Source organism: Ciona intestinalis, chromosome 7 (genome assembly GCF_000224145.3).
Source record: "Ciona intestinalis chromosome 7, KH, whole genome shotgun sequence".
Taxonomy (NCBI): domain Eukaryota; kingdom Metazoa; phylum Chordata; class Ascidiacea; order Phlebobranchia; family Cionidae; genus Ciona; species Ciona intestinalis.
Window position 1 is genome coordinate 2,308,536 of NC_020172.2, and position 13,011 is coordinate 2,321,546.

Genomic DNA, 13,011 nt, shown 5'->3' on the forward strand with positions numbered 1-13,011 from the left:
TTTTGCCAGGTTTAAGCTATCTAGTAGGGTGGGGAAAGATGGGAAATCGATAGCACATAATGTTCAAATATCCTGATCGTGTTTTTAAAAATTAACACGGTCTATAGGAGTCATGAGGCTAAGTTTTTTTTTAAGTGTTCTTGGTTTATTACCTAATGAGACGAGAAAATAGAATAAAAAGGTTACCCATCTTACCCCACCCTACTCTATAAATACTCATTCAAGTCTTCTCTTCGATTATTCTTCATCAGTCATAGCTAAATTCAAAGTGAAACAAAAACCTGAGTTGTTTATAATGAAGTCTTAAGACCTGTTCAAACAGCCACGCACAAGTTCGCTATTAAACAAGCCGCACCAGTAGCAACTATGAAGCTTATTTCCCTTGGCAAGCATAAAAGCAACACACATTTTCTTGGAGAGCACATCTGGTGCTCGGGCCCATGGGCAAAGTGGTTAGCGCGCCTCCCTCTCACCCAGAGGTAGCCTAATGAATTTAGGGCCATAGTCGCTGGTACCATTGTAGGCGTTTGTGCCCTAGGGCAAGACTTAACGACAATTGCTCCAACCCAGCAACATTTTTTTATAGAAATAATTTCCTAATTACCAATATAAGCAAGCAGAAATAGCTTGTTATCTGTATGTGGAATATTATTGAGTTCATTTGAGATGACAGAGCATGAAATAACCGTAGAATGCATTGATCCTGTCTCAAAACCAGGAAGCTATGTAAACAAAGCATTTGAACAGGTAAGAGCGTAATAAAAAATAATTTATCTTTTCGAATACAAAGTAACCAAGATAAGTCTAATTAGAACTGCGAAGGAACGGAATTCGAAGCAAAACGATAGTCGTTAAAACACGCGCTACGTGTAAAACTACTGGGGTAAAAGTGTAAAATAAAAACGCGACTGTTAACCCAGAATGTAGTAGAAATAATTGATATCGAGTATAAAAACAGATGTAATTGGAAGAAAATGTTGTTGAGAAAAAAAGAGAAAAATTGACTTACGAAACTTTTTGTAAACCTCTTAAGTAAAAACTTTATTAATTAGGTGTGTCCTGCCTCGAGGAGACTTGTAAACCGAAATTACAGTTGTTAATTGTAATCCGGTAAAAACGTGTGTTATATCATAGTATATACTTCACTATGGGTATATCAACAACCGCTTGCCCGCTATCTGTTTTTACGGTATCCACCTTTCATCAAAGTACTATAGTACTGTGGGGGTAAGATGGGACACCTTAAGAACATAATCCAAATATTGCCATCGTGTTTTACTCAATTAACAACGGTCTACTTCTACGGACAAGAATTGAAAAGGTGTTTCATCTTCCCCCACCCTATTAAAACTTAATAGCCGTTTTGTATAAACGAACAACATTCTAAATAAATAAAAACATGTTTTCCCCACTTAGGAGGAAAAGAGTACGAACCAGGAAATAGAAACAGCCACAGACGAGACTCCACAATCGTCATCGGGTTTATTATATGGATTGAACGACGTACCCTCATGGTATCTTTGTATAGCTTTCGGGCTACAGGTATGTAAACTGTAGCAAGCAAACATAAACGTAACATAGGTGAAAATTGTTCATTTCATTACCATATTAGTGGAGATCAAATTAAATTTAAACGAATGTCATTGAAACATTATTGTTTTGCTGTTGAATATCTAAATACGGGTGTATACTAGTTTTTTAGGTTTTATAGGTTGCCTATTTTTTAAAAGGCAAGCTTTGTTATGTATAGGTTGCCCATTTTTTAAAAGGCAAGCTTTGTCTAAAGCAAGCTTTGTTATGTTTGTATTTAAATAGCTGTCTCATTTGTTAAGCTACCAAAACGCGCTTCAGCTTTAGTTTGAACAAAGCACCCTAAGACACCCTAAATATCTCACGCTTGACCTATTTACTTGTGGTATGTGGTATTCACAGCATTACTTGCTCGCTATCGGGTCCTTGGTTGGCGTTCCTTTGATACTTGCTTCAATGTTGTGCATTCCTAATGACGCAATGGGTGACGTCGGTCGTGCCAGTTTGATCAGCACAACGTTCGTGGTGTCCGGGGCATGCACATTGATTCAAACCACCATAGGAAACAGGTAAAGATGAATGAAACAATGACATAATAAATGTAACTTGTTTTATTCTTGCATGGCTGAGTAACGACAATCGTTATAACGAGGTTTTTTAAAGAGCGGCATATTCGGTATTTTATTTGGTATTTTGTAGACATAGCAAACCAAAAGCACTCGAGTTGGTCTGCTCCTTTAAGGCCTTGAGTGTCCTTGAACATAATGACAGCGAATGCGACCAGTAACTACACGCAGTGGCATTTAGCATCAAGTGTACGATATATACGCTGCGCTGTAATATCCCCCATGGTATAACCTACAACACATTGCTCTACAACACATTGACACGCAAGGATAAATGGGCGACAATATTAATAGGGGTGCTGGGTTACCGGGTCTAAACTTACATAAACTCTATATCCGATACCTATAGGGTAATAGGCTGACTCTAGTCTAAATCTTGGGTAACAATAATGTTTGCCATTCTGTATAGGCCCTCGAGCCTCGCTCCCTTATACATGTACCATGTACGTTTAATAAAACATGTTTTTGAACGTAAAAGATTCTAAAATGTCGTGCCTCGCCGTTGAATCTAACTCATTTAAAATAAAATAGATAGTGATATAATCAACGAATATGGATATGATGCTTGTATCATGTACGTATTCAACGTGATGCTTTTTGCTTGCGCAGGCTACCGATTATGCAAGGAAACTCATTCTCGTTTCTTCCACCCTCGATCGCTATTTTATCGCTCCCGCATAACCAGTGCCCTCCTGCGCTTCCTATCGGTTACATGAATACGACTGTGACGCTGTACAACGACAGTGGTCTCATCGTCGATGGAGAAGAAGTATGGCATCGCAGAATGAGAGAAGTTGGTATTTGCATACACAAATTTGATTTGATCTAAATAAAACTTTTGCCGGTGCCGTGACGCAGTGGTTAACCCGTATACCTCTCTATAATGGTATTGGGTTCAAGCCTCGGAACTGCCAACATGGTGGACGTATGTTTTCTGGACAAAGACATGTGACCTCAAACTCATTGGCCCCTAAAGGACTGTCTATTCGCGTCCTATTTCGTAGTAAACAAAGAATATTTAATGAATTATAAAATCGCACTTTCACGTTAGTTGTTTGAAACACGATACTTGAATATTATGTGCTAAAGATGTCCCTTATTTCCCCCATACTCTTTATATAATGTACCATTACACAGGTACAGGGAGCTATTGCGGTTGCCGCTATTTTAGAAGTTATTCTAGGTGCGACAGGAGCAATCGGGTTTCTTATGAGGTATATCGGCCCACTGACCATCGTACCTACTATCACGTTAATCGGGTTAGACCTTTTTGCAACTGCGGCCAACAATGCCAAAGTACAATGGGGAATTGCTTTTTTGTGAGTTAAAACTAAAACTAAACATGTTTTTTAAATAGTGAAACAACAGCTGTAAGTTGTAGGCTGTTATGTTTGGTGTTATATGTGTGTTGTCTCAATGGTTCATCTATTATAGTTTTATAAGACCTTGATAGCAATATGGAGCCTTGAACCCTTAAACTCTGAACCAAATGTAGTTTGCTAACCACCGTTTAACCTTGACATGTCACGCAGTCTCTCATCCGACAGAATTACATACCTAAACAAAAGTTCTATTTTTTAGCACAATTGTCGTGTTGACTCTATGTTCCCAGTACTTGAAAAACGTGACCATTCCCTTTACAAAGTTCAGTTTTCATCGTCGAAAATGTTACATCGGGAAAAGTGGATTCTTTAGAATGTTCCCGGTAAGCTTTTGGGTGTAGTCTCCATAGATCTGTTATACTATTACACTGTAACACTTGTACATAAGGTGCATTACTACATAACGGTTGTAGGGTATGTCTGTAGTATAATTTGATGTTGTAAGCATCAAATCTATACAAATAAATCGTCTGTATATAAGAAGACACCTACATGTAGACGGGATACCTTTAACACATCTAAATAGTTTGATCGTGTTTTAAACAATTAACAACGGTCTATGAGTCGTGATGAGGATACGGTTTAAAAAATTTTCGTATGTTCTTTGTTTACTATACCAAATGGGATGAGAAACAAAACGAAAATATGTCACATCTTCCCCCACCCCGCTACAAATTTTCTCAAATTCTTTTGCAGGTACTGATTGCTTTATTATCGGCGTGGTTGCTCTGCTACATATTTACCATTACAAATGTATTTCCAAATGATGCAACCAAGCCATATTATAGAGCAAGAACAGATATTCGATCCAATGTTATACATAATAGTCCATGGTAAGCATGTTAATTTTGATTTTAGTGTATTTTAGTTTTTACATTACAGCCTAATATAGTTTATATATGTAAAGTAGTTGGGACACCTTTTTATTCTATTTTCTCGTCACATTTAGTAGTAAACAAAGAACACTCAAAGAATTATAAAACTGTATTCCTACGACTCCCATAGACCGTTGTTAATTGTTTAAAAAACGATCAGGATATTTGAGTAGTATGTGCTAAAGGTGTCCCATCTCCCCCATCCTACTTATTGACAAGAAGTTTAAAAGGAAGTTAGTTATCTATCACTTAATTATTTTTTACATGGCTTAATTGTTTTTTACCTGGCCTAACACTTGAGTATTCGTAGCCACGAATGTATAGCTTAGAACCTTGGGTATCCTTGCGTGACAGGGTATAACAACAATTTTAGGGCACGGTTCTTGGGTTCAAGGTCTCACTAACCACAAAAATGTCTCGGTTCGTTAAGTTAGCCTAGTATGTAACCCGTATAGCCAATCTAAAAGACAGACTGGTCTGCAGCCAGCATATTTGTTTCTTTAACGTCCGGCGCCGCACCACTGCAATTGGTTAGCACGCCACTTGGGCAATCGCTCCAACCCAGCGGTTATACTAATGGGTTGTCCAAATTATTAGTCACATATAAAAAATCAAAAAATATAACCACCCACAAAGTAACATATCTGGTAACTCGTAAGCTGCCACAAGGTGTATGAAGCAGAACACCCGTGTTAACGACTGTCGTTTCCGGCCACAAGCACGCAAGGATAAAGTAATTTATACATTAATGCATTCATTCAACTAATCGAATTTCTCTTTTATACGCTTCGATTATTGGTTGGGGGGGGGGGGGGGGGGGGGGGTTAGGGGGAGTTAATTGCTTGGTGTAGTACTTACGCGCCTATTTGGACTTGGACAGCACACGTGAAGACAAGCCCGGATGATATCTCGAGCCGTATATGCCAGACGTACATAACGCCCTTTATTACCATATAATGAACAAACGCCAGCAGATCTTATACACACTTAAAATTTTATTCTATAGGTTCCGCTTTCCCTACCCAGGACAATGGGGTTTACCTGTTGTTACAGTCGGTGGTTTTATTGGAATGCTGGCTGCTATAATAGCGGGTACTGTTGAATCGATTGGTGATTACCACGCTTGTGCTCGCCTTGCTGGTGTACCACCACCTCCAAGTCATGCCTTGAACAGGTTAGCAGCGTAGTATGAAGGAATGTATCTTATTATACTCGCGGAAATAATAAGCAAGTATCATGAGGACAGTCGTCGCTCGGTAGGCGATAATAAATAATGGATATTGATTCAGGCATCCTCGTATGTTTAGTATTTTTCTTTACAATCGCCTAAATAGCTTCTCGAATCTTACAGCGTGATGAATGTTTTCCTCATGGTTAAAAACATTTACTTTTAGAGGAATAATGATGGAAGGAATCGGAGTTATGCTGGCTGGACTTATCGGTACTGGATCTGGGACAACCTCGTTCAGTCAAAATGTTGCCGCAATCGGGATAACTCGTGTAGGAAGCAGAAGAGTAAGTTTATGCTTCGTGACTCACAGCACTATTTGTAGAACCTATTTAAGTGGTTAAATGCATAGCGTGGTAACTTCAGTAACATAAAAACGTACGGATGTTCTGTTTCATACATCTATGACGCCCGCTTCCGAGGTTTTGTTACGAATGAAACTTTTAGTACGGCGGTCTACAGAACGCTTTGTTTTATATTCCAGGTTCTTCAAACTGCAGGTGTCCTGTTTATGATTCTTGGGTATTTCAGTAAGTTCGGAAGTATATTTGTCACTGTACCTGATCCTGTTATTGGAGGAATGTTTTACATTATGTTTGGAATGATATCAGCGGTCGGACTATCTAATCTGAAGTACGTTGACCTCGATTCGAACAGGTGGGAACTTTATTTTAGCTGTAATTGTGCGGAAGAAATAAAACTTTGTGACTTCACTCTGCTATCATTGAATGAATGATTAGTACCACGCCGTCAGACATGTATAGTTTCCGTATTAAGTGAGGTTTCTAGCATATTATAACCGTTATATTTTTATTTTTTATTTTCTAACATATTTCTACTGCATATTTCCACTACATATTTCCACTACATATATATATTTGTGTTTCTAATATTTTACAACTGTAGAAACATCTTTGTCATTGGAGTCTCCTTGTTTATGGGGTTGTCTGTGGCAAATTGGGCCAAAGCAAATTCTTCTGCCATCAATACTGGAGTCACTGAACTGGATCAAATATTCACAATCATTCTGTCGTCCGCCATGTTAGTAGGAGGGGTGGTAGGATTTTTCCTGGACAACACTTTGCCAGGTAAAATATCTTTAAACATCTTTTTTCTGTGTTTTATAATTTTGTTATGTAAGATGGATGCCGTTAGTTCATTATATCCCGTATTTTCTAACCTTGGTTTTAACAATTGACAACATTCTTTTAAAACGTGTGGATGCGGTTTTTTTATTCTGTGATTATTCTTTGTTTTCTACCAAATGAGACGGTAGAAGAGAATAAAAACATGAAACATTATACCCCATCCTCACTGTACATTGCAAATTGATCAAGTTTGTAATAAATCTGTAATGACAACTGTCCCATTTCTCAAGGTACTGAATCGGAGCGTGGTTTAAAAGCTTTTAACGTTCACCACAAAGAAAGCGAAAATAAAGAGAGCGGCGATTTATCTGAAATTGATGAAAGTTATAATCTTCCTTTTCCGACTACTTGTTGCAGGTTTGTAAACCAAAGTTGGTTCTATAAATATGAGTAACACGTTCACACTGGAGTGCGCATATAAACACGTTTATATATAGTAGAGTGGGGAAGATGGGACACCTTTAGCTCATAATATACAAAATCCTGATCGTTTTTCCTAAACAATTAGCAACAGTCTATAAGAATCGTGAGAATACAGATTTTTTAATTCTTTGCACTTTCTTTGTTTACTACCAAATGGGACGATAAAATAGAATGAAAAGGTGTCTCATTTTCCCCCATCTTACTATATGCATGTTTTACCAGTAGCGTGTTTTTAATAACTGTGATTTTGTCGCCTTATTTCTTACTTTGTTTAAACTAATTTGATCTTCGCTACTGTATTCGAAGAGAAAAATAAAATGTAGGCCTATATTATGCTAAGTTATATATTTGTGGCGTTTTACAGAATCAATTTCTTACAGGTTTTCCCGTTACTTTCCGTTTATGCCCGGTTACAAAAGCAATGCAGAAAATTCGGCAGAAAACAACCCTAAAGAGTAGAAACGAACGGCAGAGTTTAAACGTTTTAAACAATGTTTAAACGTCTTTTCAGTGACTTTTTGTGTAGACTTTCTCGCTTAAGACAACAGCGACGCCTTGACTATTGGCGTTGGGTTTGAAAAACTTATGGGTAGTTTAAAATGCTTTTCCTGACTCCCTTTTTAAATAAAACGGTTTTCCTATTTTATACTTTGTATGGACTCGCTTACAAATTATCGTGCACGTAACTTTGCTTGTGATTATTTCTGTATGGCTAACAAAACAACCTAATCTACCTATATATTCACATACTTAGGCAAATTTACACTGGTACTGATTTATTAATAAAAACAGATGTTGGGTACGCAATGGTATCTTCGCCTTTATCAATCCTTTTTATATTGGAACGTGCCCATTGATTAGAGTTTAGCTCTCTTCTAGCCAAAGAGATTCTTTGCTTCTAACATTATTGTTTTGCTACTGTTTTTCCTCGTATACAACAGATGTATACAGTAGCCCGATACGCAAGACGGCATATAAACATTAACAGTTTGGTAAAGGAAGCAACCACATTCGTTTTGAAATCGGTTGGCAAAGGTAATTACAAAGCAGGATATACTGCAGCCGTTCGTTCTGGTTAAAAAGGCAGCATTTTAAAACAAGATTTTTTAAAAGGGGAAATATACGCTATACGCATAAGCATTAAAATTAGTTACAATTGGAATTTAATAAATTGGATTGGAAATTAGGACATGGACTCAAAGCAAGATGGGCCATCGTATATTTGCACAACTAAACGCGGTATAAGCAGAGAGATAAAGATCCCAATTAATGTTGGTATTCTGTGTGGAAGAGCATTTGGAAATCCAAAAGACCCTCCTGTTTTGTGTTTACATGGCTGGCAAGACAACTGTAATACTTTTGAGAAGCTTATTCCACTTTTACCAAAGAATCACTATTATGTTGCAATGGATATGATTGGACATGGACATTCAGTTGGTTTACCATCTGAGATGATGTATGATCTTCGGAATTATATTGCAATGATACATGGCATGGCCAAATACATGGGTTGGAAAAGTTTTACAGCTTTGGGTCATAGTTTAGGGGGATGTATTCTGATCTGTTTTGCTGCTGTATTTCCAGAAATGATAGAAAAGTTAATCTTGATTGAAAGTAGGATATTTTGGTATCCATTGTCACAAGCTATAAAAATGCTTCGTTCAAGAGTTGAAAATGTTTTACAAACCAATGAAAAAAGTTCGGACCGTCTTTATACTTACCCTGAAATTAAATCTCGGTTGCAAGCTTTTAACAAAGCTATAGATGATGAAGCTGCAGATATTCTTTTAGAGAGGGGAATTTCAAAGGAAAAAGATGGCAAATATAAAGTTAGAAGAGATAAACGAATTGCAAAACTTCCACATTTCATTAGTGAAGAAATGGCAGTATTGTGCATCAAGAAACTTAAGGCACCAACTTATCACCTATTAGCAGTTAATGGTTTCAAAAACAGCCATAATTTGTTGGAAAACGATAAACATTTAGGTTTATCTGATAAGCCAAATCATGTTTATATTGAGGTGAAAGGAAACCACTTTGCGCATTTAAGTGAACCACAAGGAGTTGCAGATGTAGTGACAAAAGTTCTTAATGGTGGTGTTAAGGTTGCTTCCAAAATGTAATTTGCAGCAGTTTTATTCAGATGATTTGATTTTTTACTATACAATTGCATTACTATACCATTGCATTACTATACTATTACTTTACTATACAATTGCATTACTATACCATTGCATTATTATACCATTGAATTACTATACTATTACATTACTACACTATTTCATTACTATACCATTGCATTATTATATTATTGCATTACTAAAATATTACATTACTATGCCATTGCATTACTATAGCATTGCACTACTATTGCAATACCTTCTCGGCCTCAGGCTTTTTTTAATTTTATTTCATTACTTTACCATTACATTATTATACTATTGCATTACTATAATACTACATTACTATGCCATTGCATTACTATACCATTGCTAATTTGCATTACTATAGCATTGCACTACTATACTATTGCAATACCTTCTTGGCCTCAGGCTTTTTTAATTTTTACCATAATGTGGTGTTTCATTTCTGAAATGCAGTAATAGTCATCAACCATAAGGACTTTAATGCTTTTAAAAAAAACACCCCAACAGCATAGTAGATTTGTTTTATTCTTAAAACTGAGGAGCTAAAACCTAATGTCTCTCCTGTTTTAAAAATTGACACCTATTATTCATTGGCCTTACACTGTATTCTGACTTATTCATTTAATTTAATCCATTACTACCTTTGTATTCAATGATTTAGGTCTTTATGCAACTGCTGTGTGGTAAAATATTAATTGAGATTAAAGTTCATCTTGCACTTGTATTTTGTCTACTGTGCCTCTTTTAAATTATCCTATGTATTAAGTGTGTCATTTGCGTTTACTTTACTACCCTATTTTCATTCAAAATAATAACTGCTCTTTAACAAAATGATTATATGCAATCACCTTTAATAATTAGTAGCCTTAAGAAATATATTTTTTAATTTAATTCAGTGTTAATACAAACCTGTTATTTTAATTCCATAGATTTACTGTAGAGTGTAGGAGATATGAAAGAGTTAAAAATTGCAACATATTAGGAGTATGTGTAGTTGCAATAGTGGATGATTTATTTAAATTTGTCATATTATTTGAAATTATGGTTTTAAAGCAAGATGGGCCATCGTATATCTGCACAACTAAGCGTGGTATAAGCAGAGAGATAAAGGTCCCAATTAATGTTGGTATTCTGTGTGGAAGAGCTTTTGGAAACCCAAAAGATCCTCCTGTTTTGTGTTTACATGGCTGGCAAGACAACTGTAATACTTTTGAGAAGCTTATTCCACTTTTACCAAAGAATCACTATTATGTTGCAATGGATATGATTGGACATGGACATTCAGTTAGTTTACCACCTGGGGTGTTTTACTCAGTTTATAGTTATGTTTCTATGATATATGGCATAGCACAATATATGGGTTGGAAAAGTTTCATTGCTCTAGGGCATAGTTTGGGAGGGTCTACTGTGGCATTCTTTGCTGCAGTGTTTCCTAAAATGGTGGAAAAGATTATTCTCCTTGATTCTATTGGTATTGCAGGATTTCAGAATTCTCAGAACTTAGAAATTATAGATTTACAGAGGGTTGGCATTGAACACCATTTGGATGTTGAAGGAAAAGTATCTTACCCTGTTTACACATTCAATGAGGCCAAATCTCGGTTGCAAGCTTCTAATAAAGCTTTAGATGATGAAGCTGCAAATATTCTTTTAGAGAGAGGACTTTCAAAAGAAAAAGATGGCAAATATAAAATCAGAAGAGACGTACGAGTTGTAAAAGTGCACATACATTACAAAGAGGTGGAGGATGCTCTTGTGTTTACCAAGAAAGCAAATATGCCAATATATCATATTTTACCCGAAAACGGCTTGAAAAAAAGTGTGGGGGTGGACAGGATGCACAAAGAAATGGGTTTATTTGAAAGACCAAACCATGTGTTTATTAAAGTAAAAGGAAATCACTTTGTCCATCTTCTTGAACCTGAAATTGTTGCAAATGAAGTTACCAAAATTCTAAATCAAGATTTTCACATTGCACCAAAAATGTAACAAACATAAGTTGGGAAAAGTATTTGTCAAGCTAAAAATGATTACAATAGGCTACTGAATACTTTTTAACTCATAAGAGTCATAACCATTTTAAAAACTTACTGTGGTGCATTGACATTGATACTTCTTTATTGTACCGCAACTCATATACCTCACTTAACCAAACCCTCAAAGCTGTTCTCTGTGTACTAAAAAATCATTGGTACTATGTGTGCTATAATATTGTTTTTTTTTGTGTAAAGTATGTCAACTAACATACCTATACCTTGTCTGAGCAAGCTAAATCCTAAAAAAACGTAAAATTATACAGGCCTGCTGGACGCACCTTTTAGACTCACCTTGTCCAGTAATATCATGTTTTTATAATTAATATCATGTATGATGTATTTATAATAATTCATCAATTTCCTTGTTTTAAAAAAATTCCATTCATAATATGTGTCCCACTATGTACCTAAATACTTATATCTCAGCAAACTTTTTATTTCAATTTAGTATCTTAATCACTATTACCTTGTGCTTATGTTGGAAAAACTACCATTGATACTATTACTATATATCTGTACAAGAACTGTATCATGCCAAATTCTCAGGAGTTGTACATTTATTAACATGGAATGATTAAGTTTAATTTTTTAATATGTAATAAAGTATTCTCTATTGCAATAAGTTCTGAAGCCTTTTATAGCAACTATACAATTATTTACAGTTAATTTCATGATCCTGCTCTATGCTTTTATAAAATATTATGCAATTTTGTGAAATATAAATAAATATCACTAATTATATTTTCTTTTAGGGAGTTAATACTCAAGGGAAGGTTTTGTGTTGATTTAGAAAGGTTTATACACAAGGGTAAAAGTTGCTGCTTTCGGAACTAATGCTTTTCACCTAGCCACTGTTTTGAAAATTGACTATGCTTTCTTTTACAGATTTTAAATACCTGGCTGTCAGGGCTTAGCTCTGTCACCTTCAATCCAAAATCTGCAGCAGGCCTCTTTATTGAAGAATATTTTTTCTGCGACAATTTTGTTTATTAATAGAAAATGGATCATAAAATATAAGAATTATGTTAACTCAATAATATATTATATGATTATTGGAATAACAATAAACTCATTGTGTTTAGCAATGATAGAACACAGTGACAACTTCACCATGTTATATTAAAAATCTGGGATAAAGTAAGTAACTCAATGTTTTTGAGATCGAATCTCATTTCCAGCTGCTGCTAAAACTTGTGTTGCTTCCGAAGAATCGTCTACATTTTGAAAGTTGCTTAATGACGTTGAACTGTTTTGTGATAGAAACATTTGTTCTTCAGTTGTGAGCTGTAAAAAAAACAATGTTTACAACTATTGATAATTTTTCTCAAATTCGGTGGCACATGCGAGTTGCACTGGTACATAGCTTCTCACTTCTGTGGTGAATTTATATTCCGTGTGATTTGTAAGTTTGGAATGTTGGAGTCAGGACTCTGAATGCAAAAATACCAGGTTCCTCAAATACAAATTAAAGGTACAGATAATTATAGTAGATAAGTTATTTAATGCTTACTGTGTCTCCTAGTTTTTTTACGGCAGTCAGAATCTCTACTTTTTGTTGATTGTAATCATCTTTGACCAGCTTGCCAATTTTAAAATCCCTTTCATTCCACTGGAGC

General features: G+C 35.6%; 3 protein-coding genes across 3 annotated transcripts; 2 read left to right on the top strand and 1 right to left on the bottom strand.

Moving 5' to 3' along the window:
- The first annotated feature begins 559 nt into the window (after positions 1 to 559).
- Positions 560 to 8,024, top strand: LOC100176961 (solute carrier family 23 member 1-like). Its single transcript, XM_002124162.3, has 13 exons — positions 560 to 747; positions 1,417 to 1,542; positions 1,933 to 2,099; positions 2,766 to 2,949; positions 3,294 to 3,475; positions 3,738 to 3,861; positions 4,235 to 4,371; positions 5,420 to 5,587; positions 5,808 to 5,928; positions 6,126 to 6,298; positions 6,548 to 6,729; positions 7,020 to 7,146; positions 7,593 to 8,024. The coding sequence occupies exons 1-13, from the start codon at positions 667 to 669 to the stop codon at positions 7,669 to 7,671; spliced, it is 1,851 nt and encodes a 616-aa protein (XP_002124198.1). The 5' UTR covers positions 560 to 666; the 3' UTR covers positions 7,672 to 8,024.
- A 214-nt stretch (positions 8,025 to 8,238) lies between these two features.
- On the top strand, positions 8,239 to 12,138 carry LOC100184795 (serine hydrolase-like protein). The gene is made up of 2 exons (XM_002130028.5): positions 8,239 to 8,640; positions 10,639 to 12,138. The coding sequence occupies exons 1-2, from the start codon at positions 8,403 to 8,405 to the stop codon at positions 11,346 to 11,348; spliced, it is 948 nt and encodes a 315-aa protein (XP_002130064.2). The 5' UTR covers positions 8,239 to 8,402; the 3' UTR covers positions 11,349 to 12,138.
- Positions 12,139 to 12,360: 222 nt separating this feature from the next.
- Positions 12,361 to 12,993, bottom strand: LOC104265815 (protein LZIC; the record flags this gene model as incomplete). The annotated part of the gene is given in 2 exon segments (XM_009860668.3): positions 12,361 to 12,679; positions 12,906 to 12,993. Coding segments are annotated over 2 exon segments (226 nt in total), but the record flags the coding sequence as incomplete, so codon positions are not given.
- Between the last annotated feature and the right edge of the window lie 18 nt (positions 12,994 to 13,011).

Coding starts and splice junctions, on each gene's coding strand:
- LOC100176961 (XM_002124162.3), top strand. CDS start 667: ATGACAGAGCATGAAATAACCGTAGAATGCATTGATCCTGTCTCAAAA. Junction 5,929..6,125: donor CTCGTGTAGGAAGCAGAAGA/GTAAGTTTATGC, acceptor TTTATATTCCAG/GTTCTTCAAACTGCAGGTGT. Junction 7,147..7,592: donor TTTCCGACTACTTGTTGCAG/GTTTGTAAACCA, acceptor AATTTCTTACAG/GTTTTCCCGTTACTTTCCGT.
- LOC100184795 (XM_002130028.5), top strand. CDS start 8,403: ATGGACTCAAAGCAAGATGGGCCATCGTATATTTGCACAACTAAACGC. Junction 8,641..10,638: donor GGATATGATTGGACATGGAC/ATTCAGTTGGTT, acceptor TTGGACATGGAC/ATTCAGTTAGTTTACCACCT.